General features: G+C 35.4%; 1 protein-coding gene across 1 annotated transcript; it reads right to left on the bottom strand.

Annotated features, from left to right (window-relative positions):
* Nucleotides 1-1,989: 1,989 nt before the first annotated feature.
* On the bottom strand, nt 1,990-2,490 carry LOC132301114 (uncharacterized). Its single transcript, XM_059798394.1, has one exon. It carries the CDS (start codon nt 2,488-2,490, stop codon nt 1,990-1,992), a length of 501 nt encoding a protein of 166 aa, XP_059654377.1.
* Between the last annotated feature and the right edge of the window lie 21,979 nt (nt 2,491-24,469).

Raw genomic sequence — 24,469 nt, 5'->3', positions numbered from 1 at the left:
TTGAAAGAAAGCCAGAGATGCATGCCGTGCTATAGCGGGACGCCACTTTGATTTTCGAGCCATTGCTATGAGAAACTCCTCCCCCTCACCGCCGCCCCCCCCCCCCCCCGCGGGGGTAGTCATGCGTCATTTTTATTATTTTGTATTTTTCATGGACCACATATTAATGTGACCCAATTTCTGATCTTACAATTGTCTGGGTCTGCTTGTTTATTGCATTTGCAAGAAATAATTGTTTACCCGTTCTTTGTTGTTTGAAACCTGAATGTAACTTTCTAGCTGCACAGCTGAGTATTGAAAGGATGATTCTGCTTTATAGGTTTTCATGATGTCTTTTCATGTGATATGGCTGTAAGGATTGAATTAATAGTTTTGCTTACTAATTTTCCCCTTAATGTATTTGCTTGGTTTGGTTAAACTCACCCCTTCTTCCAATGTGTAGTCAGTAGTGTGGGTTGCAGAAGTGGATTGAATGGACCACTCTACTTGAGTTGGTTGGGCTCGGCCATCTGCCGATCATTCCGATATGCCAAAGAAATGGAACCGGATACTGGAGCTAGGACTCTTTAGGGTTGTTCAAGAACTGCATATTGTAGCCTTTTGGTGATACTTGTGCTTCTTTTATCTGACTTGTAAATATGGGTTTGTGAAAAATAACTCCGGCTATGGTTGCCATTTAACTTTCTTCAGTAAGTTCATGTCGAACAATGGAAATCTTAGGTATCTTAAAACACTGAATTGGTAATTTGTGCCTGCACACACACACACACACACACACATGTTGATAGCTTTCATCCACAATAAGAGATCATTAAAAATTTAGTGTTACTGATGATTATTCATGCATCTAGACGATGTGGTCGTAAATTTGTACTGAGACCTCCAAAAGAAAGGTTTGAATATATTACATGTATAGTTATTCACTACTTTGTCCTAACAGTATTTTTGTTTTAAATGAACTAATATTATGTTATGTTTCACTTATGATCCATGTGTATAATACGGAATAATAATTTTTTTTAAAGAAATAAATTTAACACTTTAAAATGTGTTTACATTATTTTCGATAAATTTGTATTAGAAATATTAAAGTGTTTGCTTAAGTGTCCAAAAAGTGTCGGCAAGTGTCTAAAATAATAAAAATTTAGTTTCTATTTATGGATAGGTATATAAAGTGTCGTATGTATAAGGAGTGTCTAACGAATATTGATATTAGACCGACATGGGTATGATTCATTCGGACGACATGAGTATGATTTATTCGGCAGAAGTGTCCGGATTGAGGTGGTTAGGAAAGGGTGGAGGTGTAAACTTTAAACAGAATTATCACAACTTGAAATTTGTTTCATTAAGCTAAAGAAAATTTATTAGATGGTTGTGAATCATTAATAGTTGGCCAGGCCAGTAATAATTTATTTTATTATTATTATTATTATTAATTTTTTTTTAAGCAATTGTGAGTATCAATGGATGAATTTTAATTCAAACTCTCAAATTAAAAAACATAGCCTCACCAAAATATATCAATATACTAAAAAAGATAAAATCAACATTTGTTTTCATTAAATAATTTAAATTAATGCACCAAGTATGAAAAGGTTAAATATGAATGAATTTTAATTCAAACTCTTAATTTAATATTCTTACATTAAATTAATAAAACGTAAACCACTACATCCATATAAATCCATTATAGATAATTTAATAATTTACTCATTTATAATATAATAAAATATATATATTAAAATTCATTCTTTTAAAAAATGGACATTTTTTTTTTTTTTTGGAATTTTAAGCAAATATTATAAATGTAAAAATAATTACAATGTGGGCCTTTGGCCAAACAGCCCGTAAGGGATTACAAGCCCAGTGAGGGCAAAACAAGAGGGACCAGGCCCAAATAATAACACCTAACCTTGCACAATAACTGAAAACCAAAATTAACTGCCTACTGTTAATGGTGGTTATTAGCCATTCAGTCCGGTGAACTTAGGCTCCGGCATTGAGCCGGCGATTGGTAGTATCCGGCGGACGAGGAGGGGGTCTGCAGCAAGAGAGGGATAGATTCCATTCTGAAAGAATTTTCCTAGCCGTAGAGCAGTCTTGAAGAAAGCCCAACATTAGAATTGTAGTGATGGTGGAGCAGATTCGAGCAAGAACAACCTTCTGTGATGATTTCTTCTTTTTGAAAATCCTCTTGTTTCTTTCTTCCCAGGTATGATACATCATGGCTGAGAAGCAAACTTTTCTTAGAAGATTAGGAACCGATTTTGCTTTCCATCTCACGCTAATATACTGTATGAGCTCCTCCCAATTTGTAATTGAAGTGTAGAATTGGCATCGATCTTTAATGAATCTCCAAATTAGGGAGGTAAAACAGCAATTAAGGAAGATGTGGTCATGTGACTCAGGATGAGACATACAGAGGGGACATATGTTTGGATGGTTTCCCATTGATCTGCTGTCAAGAGTTGGCAATCTTGCCAGCATTGCTAACCATAGGTGTAGCTTCATTCTGGGGATAATTGGTGAACACCACACGATATTGTACCATTGAACTGAGGGTTGAGGGCCTGCGAGGAAAGAAGTTGTGTGGCTAAGACTGAATAAACCTGTTGAAGATGCAATCTATCTCTTTCTGTCTCTCCTTGAAGGAACTAGGGGCTGCATGTTGAGGAAAAACTAAGATGAACCCATAATGAACTTATCTAGAGTAGTAGCTTGATTGATATTAGTCTGTGAAAGGATTGCAATGGGGAACCTGGTGCATAGTGGACCTCCTGGAGCCCAGTTGTCCAACCAGAATAAAGTATCTGAGCCATTTCCAATGGAATGCTTTAAGAGTAATCTTGTTGGATGTCTAAGCTGTAACATTTTTCTCCAGCTCCAAGAACAAGAATGAGGTATGCTGATCTCCCACAGATTCTTTGATTTGATTAGATGAGTGTTGCACCATTTAATCCAAAGTCTAGCATTGCTGTCTGTTTGCAAGTCCCAAATGAACCTCATAATCCCAGCCTTGTTTGACAGTTCCAAGTTAGGAATTCCCAGCCCCCCAGCTTCCTTTGCTCTACAAACCTTGCCCCAATTGACTTTAGCTCCAGTGGATTTCATTTCTGGACCTGAACAAATAAAAGACCTGAAAATCTTGTTGAGCTCATTGATCACTGCTTTGGGAAGGATTAAAATGCTGGACCAATAGATTTGTGTTGAAACTAGGACAGCCTTGATGAGTTGAAGCCTTCCAGCATAGGAGAGTGATCTGAAGGACCAATGTGTGATTCTTTTGGTGATCTTCTCAATTAAGAGGCTGCAGTGAGAGGACTTGAGGTTGGTGGAGATCAGTGGTACCCCAAGGTACTTAACTGGAAGTGATCCAGCTTGAATTCCAAGAAGAGATGTGATTAGTTGATGAGTGTGCTGGTCCACTCTTGATAAAAAGATTGTGCTTTTGGTGGTGTTAATGTCAAGGCCAGACATGGTGCTGAAGTAGTCCAATGCTGATTTGATCACTGACACTGAGGTGATATCTCCATGGCAAAAGAGGAGAAGGTCATCTGCATATGAAAGGTGAGTGATCTTGAGTTCTCCACATCTCTAGTGGTACCTGAAAGCCCCAACCCTGCTAACAAAATTGTTAATGATAGAGGATAGTGCATTCATCATTATTACAAAGAGGAAGGGGGAGATAGGGTTTCCCCGTCTTAACCCTCTCTTACCCTTGAAATAACCTTTGAATTCACCATTAATTGCAACGGTAAATGAAAGTGATGAGATGCAGGCTTGGATGAGGGAGATGAATTTACTTGGAAACTAGTGAAGTGTTAAGCAACTTAGGATGAAATCTCACTTGACAGAATCAAAGGCTTTCATTAGGTCAATCTTAATTGCACACTTGGCAGGTCCATTGTCTCTGTGGTACCCTCTTAAAAGTTCATGAGCCAGGAGTATTGGATCAGTGATCTTCTTTCCTTGGATGAAGGATTGAGAGCTGTCAATGATGTGAGGAAGAGTGGATTGGAGCTCGACTGCAAACAATTTTGCAATGCACTTGTACACTGTGTTACAGCAGGAGATTGGCCTGTAATCATGCATTGATGAAGGGCTTTGGCATTTAGGGATAAGTGAGATGTAAGTGTTGTTTGCTTCCGAGAGTAGTTTCCCATTGTTGAAAAACTCAGTGATAGCTCTAGTGACTGATCTACCCACTGTTCCCCAACTTTTTTGAAAAAAGGCTGCATTATAGCCATCAGGCCCTGGAGCTTTGTCTCTATTGAGCTTGAACATGCAGTTTTGTATTTCCAATGGGGATGGAATTTCATCAAGGAGGGCCTTTAGATAAGTTGGGACCTGTGCATTGATGAATGGCTACAATTCAAAAATGGAGTGAGTTGTTGGAGGAGAAGAGCCTTTTGAAGTGCCCCACAATTTCTGTTATAATTCCATCCTTGCTGTCAATGATTTGGCCTGACTCAGTTGTGATGGATAAGATCTTCTTCTTGTTGTTTCTAGAGGATAATGACTTGTGGAAATATGCTGAATTGGAGTCACCAAGCTTCAATCAAGTCATTCTAGACTTTTGCCTTAGCATGTCCTCTTGGTGATTTGTAAGTTTTAAAAACTCTGAGATGAGTGACCTCTCCATTTCTCTAAAAGTGATATCAGTGGGAGAGTAATCAAGGTCAAGTTGGCATGCATCTAGTTCAGCCTTGACTGCAAGGAGCTTTGAATCCAATTGTAGGAAATGTTTCCTGGACAATTCTTTGAGGACTGGCTTGAGGAGCTTAAGCTTTTGGACCACCTGGAACATTGCAGTCCCTCTTATGAAAGTTTTCCATACATTGTGGACTGAAGCTGCAAAATCTTGATGTGTGGCCCAAACATTGAAGAATCTGAAAGGGATGCATCTCCTTGGAATTTGCAAATCCATGGTAACCAAGATTGGACTATGGTCAGAGATACCATGTATGAGGAAAGTGTATTTAGAAAGTGGGAATATAGATGACCACATTTGGTTGGCAAGGGCTCGATCTAGTTTCTTTGTAATACAGGCAGAACCCAAACTTCTATTGCACCAAGAATATAAGATCCCATTATTCTTGAGGTCCTCCAATTCAGCATGTTGCAGGCACTCCTTGAAGTCAATCACTGCAGGGCTCCACTTCATTGAACCTCCATGTGACTCACCAACATTGGGTATGACATTAAAGTCCCCTATTAGTAGCCAAGGGAAGGAACTGCAAAGGCCTGCATGGTAGATCAAATTCTCCGAGAGAAACTGCCTTTCAATTACACAGTTAGAAGCATATATGAAGGTGGTAAAAAAGGTAATGCTCTCTCCTATAACTGTTATTTTGCAATGAATTGCCTGTCTATTAGCATCAATAACAAAAAATTCAAGTTGATTGGGATTTCACAATACCCAAATTCTCCCAAGATCAGAGTAGTTGTAATTGTGAGTTATGTCCCAATTTGGTGCCAAAACCTTGTGAATGGATTTCACATTTAAGGGAGATACCTTTGTTAAAAAAATGGACATTGGAGGTAGTATATTTGTTTGTGTAGCATTTAGCTCCGGAGTATTATTTAGAAACATTAATGTTTTGGACCATAAAATTACATATTTAAAAAAATAGGAAAATTTTTTATTTACTTTTCCCAAGAAAAGTTGCTAGGAGTGCACCCAGCTTTATTCACGTGCCTGGGTGTAAGAAAGGATCATGATGCACCTATACACAACAGGTTTCTTACACAGTGTCCTATCAAAATGTGGATGGTGGAGGGTAGGCCAAGTGTTTTTCTCTTTATCATAATTGCATTTTTTATTTTAACAAATACTCCGTATCGACCTACTGTACTTTTACAAAATAAATACTCATAAACTCACTGACCTCAAAAGAATGGAACCTCCAAGGCTATGCTGAGAAGACGTGACTACACCTTCCAACTACATAAATAGGCACTAATAATGCCTTTGCAGTGTCCTACTATGTGCTATCACTCCTTTCTTCCTTCAATCTTTCAGCTAAATTTTTGCGATTTATTTCGTAATCTTCAGTGATATCCTTTTTTTTTTAATAATAACATTTAACATATTTATTGCAAAAATGACATGATTTGTTTTGAGAATTTGTTATTAATAAGTATGATTTTGAAGGGTGTAATTAGGTTGTGCTAAATTTCTTAATGCGTCAAAATTTTCATAACTGCCTTTTTTTTAATAAAAATTTATATAATTTTATTTCATTCCTTAACCACGAATTGCTGAAAGGGAAAAGAAGTTCATAAAAAATTTAAGCGAATTATTCAAAATTACTTATCAAATTAACGAATTTTTGTCTCTTGAATATCCAATTGACTAATTAATTCTTTATAATGCACTTCATTTTTTTTTTTTAACTACAAATAAAAGAAAGAAATAAAAGTATTATGCAACACTTTGAAGTTAGAGAGGATTTAGTGCACTAGGACCTCAAAACAATAAGCAACTAATACCATATTTGAGAACCAACAAAGGAAATCATGAAGTTATCTCTTGAATGTTGGATTTTAAACAAAACAAAACAAAACTCTCCAATGTATTTATTTTAATCATTAATTGCTTCATGAGTTAATAACAAATATTAATTATATAAGTTATCATTTTTTATTAAAAACCTTTTTTTTCCCTACATTTTGCTCCTATAAGTGTGTCCCACACACTTTATTTTACTAAACAGAATAAATGAGAATTGAAACAATTAAAAATAAGAAAGAGCTAAAGAAAAAAAGGACAAGAGGGCTTGTTTGGATGAACCAAACATTTCTTAGCTCCCAAAACGGTGTAGTAAGTGAACTCCGAATATGCAAGGATTTGTATAGAATAGAATATGGCAATAGTTAGACATAATATAAACCTTAGTTATTAACGGACCAGTGGCCTAGCGGTATCAGCTCTTACCTCCCAAAGAGAGGTCAGGAGTTCAAGTCTCAGAAGAGACAAGTGTGTGTGAGTAACCAACTAGAAAAAAAATAATATAAACCCTAGTTTACCCTTAAATTTACAATTCTGCCCTCATCGGAATTAATAATTTTCATTCCTTGGGGACAAAGAAAACAAAATGTACATTTGTGCCCTGATATACCTAGGTATAAAACAAGAGAGGACTGGGTGCGGTGTCTCTTAGAGAGAAAAAAGTAGTGGTGTTTGTTGACTGTGTGTTAGAGAGAGAATTCAAGTGTGTGCACATTGTGTGTCACTGAGAGAATACAGTACGACAGATGTTGTACAAGACTCGGAAGAAGAAGACCCATCGGCGGAATCATCAACTGTGACCGCCCAAGAAAATGTATCCATCTCTGCTACTCAGTTGAACGGAAACAACTCGGAATCATCAACTGTGACCACCCAAGAAAATGTATCCATCTCTGCTATTCAGTTGAACGGAAACAACTCGGAGTCCTCAAATGCCAAAGGCCAAGGAAGCGTTCACGGCTTTATTTCTCAGCAGATCGGCCAAGGAAATCCTCGTATTTCTCAGCTGATCGGCCAAGAAAATCCTCCCAGTGCCTTGTTCTTTTTAGTAATATCGACCATGAGGTTGTTGAACTGTTTGAGGTAGGTCTTTCAATCTTATTCTTTATTTGGTTTTCGGTCTCTGTATTTCTTTTGTAGTAAAATAGGTATTTGTATATACTGTTTGCATCTGATCTGATTTAGGTCTGTGTTTCATTTGGTTTTGGGTGCATTTAATTTAGGGTATTTTCGTTATTTGATATAGTGTCTACATCTGATTCAGGTTTGTCTTTCGTTTGGTTTTTGGGTGCATCTGATTTAGGCTTGTGTTTCACTTGGTTTTTGGGTGTATTTGATTTAGGCTTGTGTTTCGTTTCGTTTTTCAGTACATCTGATTTAGGCTTGTGTTTCACATCGTTTAGTTTTTTTTGGATGCATTTGACTTTAGGATTGTGTTTTAAAATCGGTATTTTATACGTATGTTACTAATGGTTTCCATTTGATTTAAGCTTGTGTATCATTTGGTTATGGGTGCATTTGATTTTAGACTTGTGTTTTAAAATTGGTATTTTATATGTATGATACTGATGGTTTCCATTTAATTTAGACTTGTGTTTCATTTGGTTTGGTGAATTTGATTTATTTGTTTTGAAAAAAAAATTGTGACTTGTATTTTATTTCTTTTTAGAAAACCCAACAGAGAACGACAATTTTTAGTAAGTTGTCATATGTTAATATTATTATTGTTTTCCACCACATTACCTGCTAATTTTTCTTTATTTGTTTTTCCTCTATTACAGGCTGCAGTGTCCCATGTCATTGTCCTTCTGGTGGTGTTAGGTACAAGGTCTTGAATAAAAAAGGCACCAACTGTGTTGAACCACGGATCCCCAAAGTTAAATTCAAAAATACCGTTGTATTTAACACACTTAAAGTTAAACGACGGCGTCATTGTAGAAACACGCACCTCATTGAAGTTGAAATTGTTTACAGGACACAGCACTTAAACCTTATGGCCTGAAATATATACAAACAAATTAGAAGAAATGAAATAAATAAATAAAAATAAAATAGCATTAACAGAACTATTACATTATTAACTAGTTTTTCGGGTAGCGCCTGACCAGTACGGGGAGGATTTTCTTAGCCGATTTACTAAGAAACAGGGCCCGGCGGACTTTCTTGGCTGATCTGTTGAGTATCAGAGCCAGGAACACTTCCTTTGCCTCTAGCATTTGAGGACTCTAAATTGTTTCCGTTCAACGGACTCCGAATTGTTTCTGTTCAGCTGAGTAGCAGAGACGAAACATTTTCTTAGGCGGTCACAGTTGGTGATTCCGACGATGGGTCTTTTTCTTCCGAGTCTTATACAACATCTGCTATATCGACAACGTCTTCTGCATCTGTCATACTATATTCTCTCACCAACACACAGTGTGCACACATATAATTATCTCTAACACACAGTGAACACACACTAGAATTCTCTCTCTAACCCACAGTTAACAAACGCACTATTTTTCTCTTTCTAAGGCACACCGCACCCTGTCCTTTCTTGTTTTTTATACCCAGGTATATCAGGGGCATAAATGTACATTTTGTTTTCTTTGTCTCCAGGAAATGAAAATTATTAATTTTGTTGAGGGCAAAATTGTAAATTTAAGTGTAAACTATGGTTTATATTCTATCTAACTACCTCCATATTCAATTCTATACAGACCCTTACATATTCGGAGTTCATTTGCTACACCGTTTTGGGAGCTAAGGATAGGAAATGTTTGATTCATCCAAAGGCCCTCTTGTCTTTTTGTTCTTTAGTTCTTTTCTTATTTTAATTGTTCCAATCAATTTAGGCTTGTGATTTGTCACGACCCTAACATGATACCAATTATAAAAAAAATTCGGCATGACCTCTACTAAAAAGGGTCCAACCATAACCTGTTGAAATGTATAAAAAAAAAAAAAAAATAGAATGGCCTCACTTGGCCGTAAACTAATCTACCATGTCCTAACGCACAATGCAAACAATACACCAATTCCCAAAATAACTATATACATATATTGAGAGTCCCTTCCCTCCAATTCCTTCAATAAAAAAAAAATATGGAAGTGCCAGTCCACTACTTAGTCCCATATTCCTTTACAAGGAACATAATCTAATTACATCAATTTATAGTCCATGAAATACAGCTGAAATCAAAAGTCCATAATTTACTACATTATACAAATTATACTAAAGTTTTATAGAATGGTCAAAATTTACATTTACAAAATATTAAAGTTGTAAAACAAAAATAGCAAAATATAAATTTTTAATCCCGTCTAAACTTGTGGTGGATGGTCGTTCGACACTTTCTTTCCATGTTCTGAAAAATATTAATAATAAGGGGTGAGCAAAATTGCTTAGTAAGTGGTGTCTGAGACACACCTCTTGTGACCCCACGAATCCAAACAATGAATAGGAATAAAGGATGGGGGTCATGCTATGTCAGGAAAGAATACAACATTAATTCAAATTTTTAAATAAACAATGTCGTGCCATGATATGCGATGTCATGTATGTCGCTCCCCACTTTCAAAATCCAAATCCATCACTTTTCAAACTGTTAATATAACCCGTCTGTTGGTGACTTCACAGCGACACGAGAGAAGGATTGGCTACTGTCCTTGACCCTTAGTACCCCCACGGCGTCATTTGGGCTCAGATAGCTCAACCACGCTAGGGTGTTTTCTCTAGTTCTCTCTAGGTTACATTAACACACTTGCCCTTTGGTGACTCCGCAGCTACCGGGTTTTTTCAAAACCATTTAATCAATATTTCTTCCCAAAAATCCTTTTTTTTTTTCTTCAAATAATTTCCCTTCATTCATACCCAATGAAATGCATACATGTCTCATACTTTCAATGCTATGATAATAAGGGATTTTCATACAACACAATTAAACATGCTTTACAATAATTCTAAGAAAATTACACATGCTTCCATATATCATTTCTATCAATTTACCAACACAATAAATATAGAAAATCAACACTTAGGCATGCTTTTCATACAAATCAACTAATACATAAAATCAAGAACTTTGTACATCACAATTAAATAATTTAGGAATAATCAACACCAATTAAACATACTAACAACAATTATCAAGAGATTAACTTACATAGGTACAAGAAAACATGAATTAGAGACTTCTACCTCAAGGAGGATGAAAAACCCCCAAAATGGGTCTCATAACCGAAATCCCTAGAGTGCACTAAAACTGAAATTGCTTATATGGATGTGAAGATCTCTCCGTGCCCTTCGAATTGCCGCAAACGGCTTCCAAAAATTCCAAGTAATGAAGGAGGAATCTATGTTTAAAGTTTGAAGTAAAAAGAAAAAGAAAAAGGAAAATGAGAGAGCGAGAGAGAGGAACCAGTGGGAGAGAGAATGTGAAGAAGAGAAAAGTGAGATTAATGTGATCTTTTGACCACTTAAAGTGGTAGTGGGCCCCACCTCAAAATAATTTATTTTCTTTTTCTCTTTTATTTCCATTTTACACCACACACATACATATATACACATTTAATTCACAATCACTTTAAACACAATAAATAAAATAAATATAATGCAAATGGACCCAACTAAAATCCCTGTGTGCAACAACTCCGGTAGCGGGTCCCACACAGGGACCATCCGGCCCAAAAAGCGAAAAAAATGCAAAAATGACAACCTTGCATTTCAAAGAGTCCTGAACTCAATGAAATGCCCTAATTAATTCTTAGACACAACCGGCATACTCCACAATGTCCGGTACGCAAAACGGCAGAAGACGAAAATGCCCTCGCAATGACAAAAATTACGAAAAATGGAAAAATGGTGAAAAATGGAAACATCACATGTTTCATTTGGTTTTTTTGATGCATTTGACTTTAGGATTGTGTTTTAAAATCAGTATTTTATACGTATGTTGCTGATGGTTTTTATTTGATTTAGGCTTGTGTTTTATTTGGTTTTGGGTGCATTTGATTTTAGGTTTGTGTTTTAAAATCGGTATTTTATATGTATGATGCTGATGGTTTCCATTTGAGTTAGGTTTGTGTCTCATTTGGTTTGGTGCATTTGATTTATTTATTTTGAAAAAAATTTGTGACTTGTATTTTATTTCTTTTTCAGAAAACCCAACAGAGAACAACAATTTTTAGGTAAGTTGTCATATGTTAATATTATTATTGTTTTCCACTACATTACCTGCAAATTTTTCTTTCTTTGTTTTTCCTCTATTACAGGTTGCAGCGTTCCCATGTCATTGTCCCTCTGGTGGTTTTAGGTATAAGGTCTTGAATAAAAAAGGCACCAACTGTGTTAAGCCACAGGTCCCCAAAGTTAAATTCGAAAAGACCGTCGTATTCAACACACATATAGTTAAACGACGGCGCAATTGTAGAAACACGCACCTCGTTAAAGTTAAAGTTGTTTACAGGACACAGACACTTAAACCTTATGGCCTGAAATATATGCAAACAAATTAGAATAAATGAAAGAAATAAATAAAAATAAAATAGCATTAACAGAACCATTACAATCTCAACTTATTTTTCTGGCAGCGCCTGACCAACACGGCGAGGATTTTCTTAGCCGATCTGCTAAGAACAGGGCCCGGAGGACTTTTTTGCTGATTTATTGAGTATCAGAGCCGGGAACACTTCCTTCGCCTCTAGCATTTGAGGACTCTAAATTGTTTCCGTTCAATGGACTCCGAATTCTTTCTGTTTAGTTGAGTAGCAGAAACGGAAACATTTTCTTAGGCAGTCATAGTTGGTGATTCCGACGATGGGTATTCTTCTATATTGACAACGTCTTTTCCATCTGTCATACTGTATTCTCTCACCAACACACAGTGCGCACACCTAGAATTATATCTAACACATAGTGAACACACACTAGAATTCTCTCTCTAACCCACAGTTAACAAACACACTACTTTTCTCTCTCTAAGACACACCGCACCCTGTCCTTTCTTGTTTTTTATACCCAGGTATATCAGGGGGCACAAATATACATTTTCTTTTATTTGTCTCCAGGAAATGAAAATCATTAATTTTGTTGAGGGCAAAATTGTAAATGTTTGTGTAAACTATGGTTTATATTCTATCTATCTATCTAACTACCTACATATTCTATTCTATACAGACCCTTACATATTCGGAGTTCACTTGCTACACCGTTTTGGGAGCTAAGGATAGGAAATGTTTGGTTCATCCAACAGGCCCTCTTGCCCTTTTGTTCTTTAGCTATTTTCTTATTTTAATTGTTTCAATTTGATTTAGGCTTGTGTTTCATTTGGTTTCTTTTGATGCATTTGACTTTAGGATTGTGTTTTAAAATTGGTATTTTATACGTATGTTGTTGATGGTTTCCATTTGATTTAGACTTGTGTTTCATTTGGTTTTGGGTGCATTTGATTTTAGACTTGTGTTTTAAAATCGGTATTTTATATGTATGAAGCTAATGGTTTCTATTTGAGTTAGGCTTGTGTTTCATTTGGTTTGGTGCATTTGATTTATTTGTTTTGAAAAAAATTTGTGACTTGTATTTTATTTCTTTTTCAGAAAACCCATCAGAGAACAACAATTTTTAAGTAAGTTGTCATATGTTAATATTATTATTGTTTTCCACTACATTACCTTCCAATTTTTCTTTCTTTGTTTTTCCTCTATTACAGGCTGCAGCGTTCCCATGTCATTATCCCTCTGGTGGTGTTAGGTACAAGGTCTTCAATAAAAAAGGCACCAACTATGTTGAGCCCCAGGTCACCAAAGTTAAATTCGAAAATACCGTCGTATTTAACACACTTATAGTTAAACGACGGTGTCATTGTAGAAACACGAACCTCGTTGAAGTTAAAGTTGTTTACAGGACATAGGCACTTAAACCTTATGGCCTGAAATATATGCAAACAAATTAGAATAAATGAAAGAAATAAATAAAAATAAAATAGCATTAACAGAACCGTTACATTCTCAACTAGTTTTTTGGGCAGCGCCTGACCAGTACGGGGAGGATTTTCTTAGCCGATCTGCTCAGAAACAGGGCCCAGAGGACTTTCTTGGCCGATCTGTTGAGTATCAGAGCTGGGAACACTTCCTTCGCCTCTAGCATTTGAGGACTCCAAATTGTTTCCATCCAACGGACTTCGAATTGTTTCCATCCAACGGACTTCGAATTGTTTCCGTTCAGCTGAGTAGCAGAGACGGAAACATTTTCTTGGGCGGTCACAGTTGGTGATTCCGACGATGGGTCTTCTTCTTCCAAGTCTTATACAACATCTGTCATACTGTTTTCTCTTACCAACACACAGTACGCACACATAGAATTATCTCTAACACAGTGAACACACACTAAAATTCTTTTCTAACCCACAGTTAACAAACGCACTCTTTTTCTCTCTCAAAAACACACTGCGCCCTGTCCTTTCTTGTTTTTTATACCCAGGTATATTAGGGGTACAAATGTACATTTTGTTTTCTTTGTCTCTAGGAAATGATAATCATTAATTTTGTTGATGGCAAAATTATAAATTTAAGTGTAAACTATGGTTTATATTCTATCTAACTACCTTCATATTCAATTCTATACAGACCCTTACATATTCGGAGTTCACTTGCTACACCGTTTTGGGAGCTAAGGATAGGAAATGTTTGGTTCATCCAAACAGGCCCTCTTGTCCTTTTGTTCTTTAGCTCTTTTCTTATTTTAATTATTCCAATCTGATTTAGGCTTGTGTTTCTTTTGTTTGTTTGTTTGTTTTTTTTTTTTTTTTTTTTTTTTTTTTTTTTTTTTTGATGCATTGAACTTTAGGATTGTGTTTTAAAATTGGTATTTTATACGTACGTTGCTTATGGTTTCCATTTGTTATTGGCTTGTGTTTCATTTGGTTTTGGGTGCATTTGATTTTAGGCTGGTGTTTTAAAATCGGTATTTTATATGTATGATATTGATGGTTTCCAATTGAGTTAGGCTTGTGTTTCATTTGGTTTGGTGCATTTGATTTATTTGTTTTGAAAAAAAATTGTGACTTGCATTTTATTTCTTTTTTAGAAAACCCAACAGAAAACAACAATTTTTAAGTAAGTTTTCATATGTTAATATTATTATTGTTTTCCACTACATTACCTGCCAATTTTTCTTTCTTTGTTTTTCCTCTATTACAGGCTGCAGCATTCCCATGTCATTGTCCCTATGGTGGTATTAGGTACATGGTCTTGGATCAAAAAAGCACCAATTGTGTTGAGCCACAGGTCCCCAAAGTTAAATTCGAAAATACCGTCGTATTTAACACACTTATAGTTAAACGACGGCGTCATTGTAGAAACACGCACCTCGTTGAAGTTAAAGTTGTTTACAGGATACAGACACTTAAACCTTATGGCCTGAAATATATGCAAACAAATTAGAATAAATGAAAGAAATAAATAAAAATAAAATAGCATTAACAGAACCATTACATTCTCAAGTAGTTTTTCGGGCAGCGCTTGACCAGCATGGGGAGGATTTTCTTAGCCGATCTGTTAAGAAATAGGGCCCGGAGGACTTTCTTGGCCGATCTGTTGAGTATCAGAGCCGGGAACACTTCCTTCGCCTCTAGCATTTGAGGACTCCAAATTGTTTCTGTTCAACGGACTCCGAGTTGTTTCCGTTCAGCTGAGTAGCAGAGACAGAAACATTTTCTTGGGCGGTCACAGTTGGTGATTCCGACGATGGGTCTTCTTCTTCCGTGTTTTGTACAACATCTGTTGTATCAACAACGTCTTCTGCATCTGTCATACTGTATTCTCTTACCAACACACAATGCGCACACATAGAATTATCTCTAACACACAGTGAACAAACATTAAAATTCTCTTTCTAACCTACAGTTAACAAACACACTATTTTTCTCTCTCAAAGACACACTGCACCCTGTCCTTTCTCGTTTTTTATACTCAGGTATATCAGGGGCACAAATGTACATTTTGTTTTATTTGTCTCCAAGAAATGAAAATCATTAATTTTGTTGAGGGTATAATTGTAAATTTAAGTGTAAACTATGGTTTATATTCTATCTAGCTACTTCCATATTCAATTTTATACAGACCCTTACATATTCGAAGTTCTTTTGCTATATTCTTTTGGGAGCTAAGGATAGGAAGTGTTTGGTTCATCCAAACTGGCCCTCTTATCCTTTTGTTCTTTAGCTCTTTTCTTATTTTAATTGTTCCAATCTCATTTAAGCTTGGTTCATCCAAACTGGCCCTCTTATCCTTTTGTTCTTTAGCTCTTTTCTTATTTTAATTGTTCCAATCTCATTTAAGCTTGTGTTTCATTTGTTTCTTTTTTTGATGCATTTGACTTTAGGATTGTGTTTTAAAATCGGTATTTTATACGTATGTTGCTGATGGTTTCCAGTTGTTATTGGCTTGTGTTTCATTTGGTTTTAGGTGCATTTGATTTTAGGCTTGTGTTTTAAAATTCGTATTTTATATGTATGATGCTGATGATTTCCATTTGAGTTAAGCTTGTATTTCATTTGGTTTTGTGCATTTGATTTATTTGTTTTGAAAAAAATTTGTGACTTGTATTTTATTTCTTTTTCAGAAAACCCAACAGAAAACAACAATTTTTAAGTAAGTTGTCATATGTTAATATTATTATTGTTTTCCATTACATTACCTGCCAATTTTTCTTTCTTTATTTTTCCTCTATTACAGGCTGTAGCGTTCCCATGTCATTGTCCCTCTGGTGGTGTTAAGTACAAGGTCTTGAATAAAAGAGGCACCAACTGTGTTGAGCCACAGGTACCCAAAGTTAAATTAAAAAATGCCGTCGTATTTAACACACTTATAGTTAAACGACGGCGTCATTGTAGAAACACGCACCTCGTTTAAGTTAAAGTTGTTACAGGACACAGACACTTAAACCTTATGGTTTAAAATATATGCAAACAAATTAGAAAACATGAAAGAAAGAAAGAAATAAATAAAAATAAAATAGTATTAACAGAACCATTACATTCTCAACTGGTTTTTCGGGGTGCACCTAACCAGCGCGAGGAGGATTTTCTTAGCCGATCTGTAATTTTTTTAACCGATCTACTGAGAAATAGGGCCCGGAGGACTTCTTTGGCCGATCTATTGAGAATCAAAGCCGGGAACACTTCCTTGACCTCTAACATTTGAGGACTCCGAATTATTTCCATTCAACTGACTCCGAATTGTTTCCATTCAGCTGAGCAGCAGAGACGGAAACATTTTCTTAGGCGGTCACAATTTGTAATTCCGACGATAGGTCTTTTTCTTCCGAGTCTTGTACAACATCTGCTATATCGACAATGTCTTTTGCATCTGTCATACTGTATTCTCTCACCAACACACAGTGTGCACACATAAAATTATCTCTAACGCACACTAGAATTCTCTCACTGACCTACAGTCAACAAATGCACAACTTTTCTCTCTCTAAGACACACCGTTTCTTGTCCTTTCTTGTTTTTTATACTAGGGTATATCAGGGGCACAAATGTACATTTTGTTTTCTTTGTCTCCAGGGAATGAAAATCAGTAATTTTGTTGAGGGCAAAATTGTAAATATAAGTGTAAACTATTGTTTATATTCAATCTAACTACCTACATATTCTATTCTATACAGACCCTTGCATATTCGGAGTTTACTTGCTACACCGTTTTGGGAGTTAAGGATAGGAAATGTTTGGTTCATCCAAACAGGCCCTCTTGTCCTTTGTTCTTTAGTTTTTTCTTATTTTAATTGTTCCAATCTGATTTAGGCTTGTGTTTTACTTGGTTTTGGGTGTATTTGATTTAGGCTTGTGTTTCACTTGGTTTTTTTTGATGCAATTGACTTTAGGATTGTGTTTTAAAATCGGTACTTTATACATATGTTGTTGATGGTTTCCATTTGATTTAGGCTTGTGTTTCATTATGTTTTGGGTGCATTTGATTTTAGGCTTGTGTTTTAAAATCGGTATTTTATATGTATGTTACTGATGGTTTCCATTTGAGTTAGGCTTGTGTTTTATTTGGTTTAGTGCATTTGATTTATTTGTTTTGAAGAAAATTTGTTACTTGCATTTTATTTCATTTTCAGAAAACCCAACAGAGAACAACAATTTTTATGTATGTTGTCATACGTTAATATTACTATTGTTTTCCACTACATTACCTGCCAATTTTTCTTTCTTTTTTTTTCCTCTATTACAGGCTTCAGCGTTCCCATGTCATTGTCTTGCTGGTGGTGTTAGGTACAAGGTCTTGAATAAAAAAGGCACCAACTGCGTTGAGCCTCAAGTCCCCAAAGTTAAATTCGAAAATACCTTTGTATTTGAAACACTTATAGTTAAACGACAGCATCCTTATAGAAACACGCACCTCGTTGAAGTTAAAGTTGTTTACAGGATACAGACACTTAAACCTTATGGCCTGAAATATATGCAAACAAATTAGAATAAATGAAAGAAATAAATAAAAATAAAATAGCATTAACAGAACCATTACATTCTCAAGTAGTTTTTCGGGCAGCGCTTGACCAGCATGGGGAGGATTTTCTTAGCCGATCTGTTAAGAAATAGGGCCCGGAGGACTTTCTTGGCCGATCTGTTGAGTATCAGAGCCGGGAACACTTCCTTCGCCTCTAGCATTTGAGGACTCCAAATTGTTTCTGTTCAACGGACTCCGAGTTGTTTCCGTTCAGCTGAGTAGCAGAGACAGAAACATTTTCTTGGGCGGTCACAGTTGGTGATTCCGACGATGGGTCTTCTTCTTCCGTGTTTTGTACAACATCTGTTGTATCAACAACGTCTTCTGCATCTGTCATACTGTATTCTCTTACCAACACACAATGCGCACACATAGAATTATCTCTAACACACAGTGAACAAACATTAAAATTCTCTTTCTAACCTACAGTTAACAAACACACTATTTTTCTCTCTCAAAGACACACTGCACCCTGTCCTTTCTCGTTTTTTATACTCAGGTATATCAGGGGCACAAATGTACATTTTGTTTTATTTGTCTCCAAGAAATGAAAATCATTAATTTTGTTGAGGGTATAATTGTAAATTTAAGTGTAAACTATGGTTTATATTCTATCTAGCTACTTCCATATTCAATTTTATACAGACCCTTACATATTCGAAGTTCTTTTGCTATATTCTTTTGGGAGCTAAGGATAGGAAGTGTTTGGTTCATCCAAACTGGCCCTCTTATCCTTTTGTTCTTTAGCTCTTTTCTTATTTTAATTGTTCCAATCTCATTTAAGCTTGGTTCATCCAAACTGGCCCTCTTATCCTTTTGTTCTTTAGCTCTTTTCTTATTTTAATTGTTCCAATCTCATTTAAGCTTGTGTTTCATTTGTTTCTTTTTTTGATGCATTTGACTTTAGGATTGTGTTTTAAAATCGGTATTTTATACGTATGTTGCTGATGGTTTCCAGTTGTTATTGGCTTGTGTTTCATTTGGTTTTAGGTGCATTTGATTTTAGGCTTGTGTTTTAAAATTCGTATTTTATATGTATGATGCTGATGATTTCCATTTGAGTTAAGCTTGTATTTCATTTGGTTTTGTGCATTTGATTTATTTGTTTTGAAAAAAATTTGTGACTTGTATTTTATTTCTTTTTCAGAAAACCCAACAGAAAACAACAATTTTTAAGTAAGTTGTCATATGTTAATATTATTATTGTTTTCCATTACATTACCTGCCAATTTTTCTTTCTTTATTTTTCCTCTATTACAGGCTGTAGCGTTCCCATGTCATTGTCCCTCTGGTGGTGTTAGGTACAAGGTCTTGAATAAAAGAGGCACCAACTGTGTTGAGCCACAGGTACCCAAAGTTAAATTAAAAAATGCCGTCGTATTTAACACACTTATAGTTAAACGACGGCGTCATTGTAGAAACACGCACCTCGTTTAAGTTAAAGTTGTTACAGGACACAGACACTTAAACCTTATGGTTTAAAATATATGCAAACAAATTAGAAAACATGAAAGAAAGAAAGAAATAAATAAAAATAAAATAGTATTAACAGAACCATTACATTCTCAACTGGTTTTTCGGGGTGCACCTAACCAGCGCGAGGAGGATTTTCTTAGCCGATCTGTAATTTTTTTAACCGATCTACTGAGAAATAGGGCCCGGAGGACTTCTTTGGCCGATCTATTGAGAATCAAAGCCGGGAACACTTCCTTGACCTCTAACATTTGAGGACTCCGAATTATTTCCATTCAACTGACTCCGAATTGTTTCCATTCAGCTGAGCAGCAGAGACGGAAACATTTTCTTAGGCGGTCACAATTTGTAATTCCGACGATAGGTCTTTTTCTTCCGAGTCTTGTACAACATCTGCTATATCGACAATGTCTTTTGCATCTGTCATACTGTATTCTCTCACCAACACACAGTGTGCACACATAAAATTATCTCTAACGCACACTAGAATTCTCTCACTGACCTACAGTCAACAAATGCACAACTTTTCTCTCTCTAAGACACACCGTTTCTTGTCCTTTCTTGTTTTTTATACTAGGGTATATCAGGGGCACAAATGTACATTTTGTTTTCTTTGTCTCCAGGGAATGAAAATCAGTAATTTTGTTGAGGGCAAAATTGTAAATATAAGTGTAAACTATTGTTTATATTCAATCTAACTACCTACATATTCTATTCTATACAGACCCTTGCATATTCGGAGTTTACTTGCTACACCGTTTTGGGAGTTAAGGATAGGAAATGTTTGGTTCATCCAAACAGGCCCTCTTGTCCTTTGTTCTTTAGTTTTTTCTTATTTTAATTGTTCCAATCTGATTTAGGCTTGTGTTTTACTTGGTTTTGGGTGTATTTGATTTAGGCTTGTGTTTCACTTGGTTTTTTTTGATGCAATTGACTTTAGGATTGTGTTTTAAAATCGGTACTTTATACATATGTTGTTGATGGTTTCCATTTGATTTAGGCTTGTGTTTCATTATGTTTTGGGTGCATTTGATTTTAGGCTTGTGTTTTAAAATCGGTATTTTATATGTATGTTACTGATGGTTTCCATTTGAGTTAGGCTTGTGTTTTATTTGGTTTAGTGCATTTGATTTATTTGTTTTGAAGAAAATTTGTTACTTGCATTTTATTTCATTTTCAGAAAACCCAACAGAGAACAACAATTTTTATGTATGTTGTCATACGTTAATATTACTATTGTTTTCCACTACATTACCTGCCAATTTTTCTTTCTTTTTTTTTCCTCTATTACAGGCTTCAGCGTTCCCATGTCATTGTCTTGCTGGTGGTGTTAGGTACAAGGTCTTGAATAAAAAAGGCACCAACTGCGTTGAGCCTCAAGTCCCCAAAGTTAAATTCGAAAATACCTTTGTATTTGAAACACTTATAGTTAAACGACAGCATCCTTATAGAAACACGCACCTCGTTGAAGTTAAAGTTGTTTACAAAGTCACATACACTTAAACTTTATGGCCTGAAATATATGCAAACAAATTAGAAGAAATGAAAGAAAAAAAGAAAGAAAGAAATAAAAATAAAATATCATTAACAAAACCATTACATTTTCAATTGGTTTTTCGGGTTGCACCTCAGCAGTGCGAGGATGATTTTTTTAGCCGATCTGCAATCTTATTAACAGTACTGAGAACACTTCCTTAGCTTCTGGCATTTGAGGACTCCGAATTGTTTCCGTTCAGCTGACTCTGAATTGTTTCCATTCAGTTGAGCAGCAGAAATGGAAACATTTTCTTAGGCGGTAACAGTTGGTGATTTTAACGATGGGTCTTCTTTTTTCGAGTCTTGTATAACATTTGCCATATTGACAACGTCTTCTGCATCTGTAATACTGTATTCACTCACCAACACACAGTGCGCACACATAAAATTATCTCTAACACACAGTGAACGCACACTAGAATTCTCTCTCTAACCCACAGTCTACAAATGCTTTACTTTTTTATCTCTAAGACATACCGCACCCAAGGGCGGATCCATAAATTGTCAATGGGGTGGGCTAAAATTAAACATAAATTTAATACCATAATTTCTTAAACAATTTTTTTTTATTGGGCCCTCTTGTCCTTTTGTTCTTTAGCACTCTTCTTATTTTAATTGTTCCAATCTGATTTACGCTTTTGTTTCACTTGGTTTTTGGGTGTATTTGATTTAGGCTTGTGTTTCATTTGGTTTTTTTTTTTTTTTTTGATGCATTTGACTTTAGGATTGTGTTTTAAAATCGGTGTTTTATACGTATGTTGCTGTTGGTTTTCATTTGATTTAGGCTTGTGTTTCATTTGGTTTTGGGTGCATCTAATTTTAGGCTTGTGTTATAAAATTGGTATTTTATATGTATGTTGATGATGGTTTCCATTTGAGTTAGGCTTGTGTTTCATTTGGTCTGGTGCATTTGATTTATTTGTTTTGAAGAAAATTTGTTACTTGCATTTTATTTCATATTCAGAAAACCCGACAGAGAACAACAATTTTTAAGTATGTTGTCATATGTTAATGTTACTATTGCTTTCCATTACATCACCTGCCAATTTTTCTTTCTTTATTTTCCTCTATTATAGGTTTTAGCATTCACATGTCAAAAAGACACCAACTGCGTTGAACCTCCGGTCCTGAAAGTTAAATTAAAAAATAACTTCGTATTTAATACACTTACAGTTAAACAACGACGTCATTGTAGAAACACGCACCTCGTTGAAGTTAAAGTTATTTGCAGGACACAAACACTTAAACCTTATGGCCTAAAATATATGCAAACAAATTAGAAAAAATGAAATAAATAAACAAATAAAAATAAAAAAAATTAATAGAACCATTACATTTTCAACTGGTTTTTCGGGTTGCGCCTGACCAGCGCGGGGAGGATTTTTCTTAGCTGATTTGCAATTTTTTAAACCGATTTACTGAGAAATAAGGCCCGGAGGACTTCCTTGGCCGATCTGTTGAGTATCAGAGCCGGGCTAGCATTTGAGGACTCCGAATTGTTTCCGTTTAGCTGAGCGACGAAAACATTTTCTTGGGCGGTCACAGTTGGTGATTCCAACTATGGGTCTTCTTTCGAGTCTTGTACAATATCTGCCATATTGACAACATCTTCTGCATTTGTTATACTGTATTCTCTCACCAACACACAGTGCGCATATATAGAATTATCTCTAACACACAGTGAACACACATTATAATTCTCTCTCTAACCCAGAGTCAACAAACGCACTACTTTTCTCTCTCTGAGACACACTGCACTTTATCCTTTCTTGTTTTTTATACCCAGGTATATCAGGGGCACAAATGTACATTTTGTTTTCTTTGTCTCGAGGGAATGAAAATCAATAATTTTGTTGAGGGCAAAATTGTAAATTTAAATGTAAACTATGGTTTATATTCTATCTAATGACCTCCATATTTTATTCTATATAGACCTTTGCATATTCGGAGTTCACTTGTTACACCGTTTTGGGAGCTAAGGATAGGAAATGTTTGGTTCATCCAAACAGGCCCTTTTGTCCTTTTGTTCTTTAGCTCTCTTCTTATTTTAATTATTCCAATCTAATTTAGGCTTGTGTTTCACTTTGTTTTTGGGTATTTGATTTAGGCTTGTGTTTCATTTGATTTTTTTTTATTTTTTATTATTATTATTTTTTTTATGCATTTAACTTTTGGATTGTGTTTTAAAATTGTATTTTATACGTATGTAGATGATGGTTTCCATTTGATTTAGGCTTGTGTTTCATTTGGTTTTGGGTGCATTTAATTTTAGGCTTGTGTTTCAAAATCGGTATTTTATATGTGTGTTGCTGATGGTTTCCATATGAGTTAGGCTTGTGTTTCATTTGGTTTGGTACATTTGATTTATTTGTTTTAAAGAAAATTTATTACTTTCATTTTATTTCATTTTTAGAAAACCTAACAGAGAACAAATTTTTTTAAAGTATATTGTAATATGTTACTATTACTATTGTTTTCCATTACATTACCTGCCAATTTTTCTTTCTTTGTTTTTCCTCTATTATAGGTTTCGGCGTTCCCATGTCATTATCCCGCTGGTGGTGTTAGGTACAAGGTTTTAAATAAAAAAGGTACCAACTGCGTTGAGCCTCATGTCCCCAAAGTTAAATTCTGAAATACCGTCGTATTTAACACACTTATAGTTAAATGAAGGCGTCATTGTAGAAGCACGTACCTCGTTGAAGTTAAAGTTGTTTACAAGACACAGACATTTAAACCTTATGCCCTGAAATATATGCAAACAAATTAGAAGAAATAAAATAAATAAATAAAAATAAAATATCATTAACAGAACCATTACATTCTCGACTGGTTTATCGGGCTGCGCCTGACCAGCGCGGGGAGGATTTTCTTAGCCGATCTGTAATTTTATTAACCGATTTACTGTGAAACAGGGCCCGGAGGACTTTGTTGGTCGATCTGTTGCATATCAGAGCCGGGAACACTTCCTTGGCCTCTTGTAATTGAGGACTCCGAATTATTTCCGTTCAGCCGACTCTAAATTGGTTCCGTTCAGTTGAGCAACAGAGACGAAAACATTTTCTTGGGTGGTCATAGTAGGTTATTCCGATGATGGGTCTTCTTTTTCCTCCGAGTCTTGTACAACATCTGCTATATTGACAACGTCTTCTGCATCTATCATATTGTATTCTCTCACCAGCACACAGTGCGCATACATAAAATTATCTCTAACACACAGTGAAGACACACTAGAATTCTTTTTTTAACCCACAATCAATAAACGCACTACTTTTTTCTCTCTAAGACACACCGCACCCTGTCCTTTCTTATTTTTTATACCCAGGTATATAAGGGGCATAAATGTACATTTTTTTTTCTTTATCTCCAGGGAATGAAAATCAGTAATTTTGTTGAGGACAAAATTGTAAATTTAAGTGTAAACTATGGTTTATATTCTATCTAACTACC

The sequence above is a fragment of the Cornus florida genome, unplaced genomic scaffold (assembly GCF_030987335.1).
Source record: "Cornus florida cultivar Cherokee Brave unplaced genomic scaffold, ASM3098733v1 CherokeeBrave_3.0.0_Hap2_Chr03, whole genome shotgun sequence".
NCBI classification, from domain to species: Eukaryota; Viridiplantae; Streptophyta; class Magnoliopsida; order Cornales; family Cornaceae; genus Cornus; species Cornus florida.
This window is presented reverse-complemented; position numbering and strand designations above follow the sequence as displayed.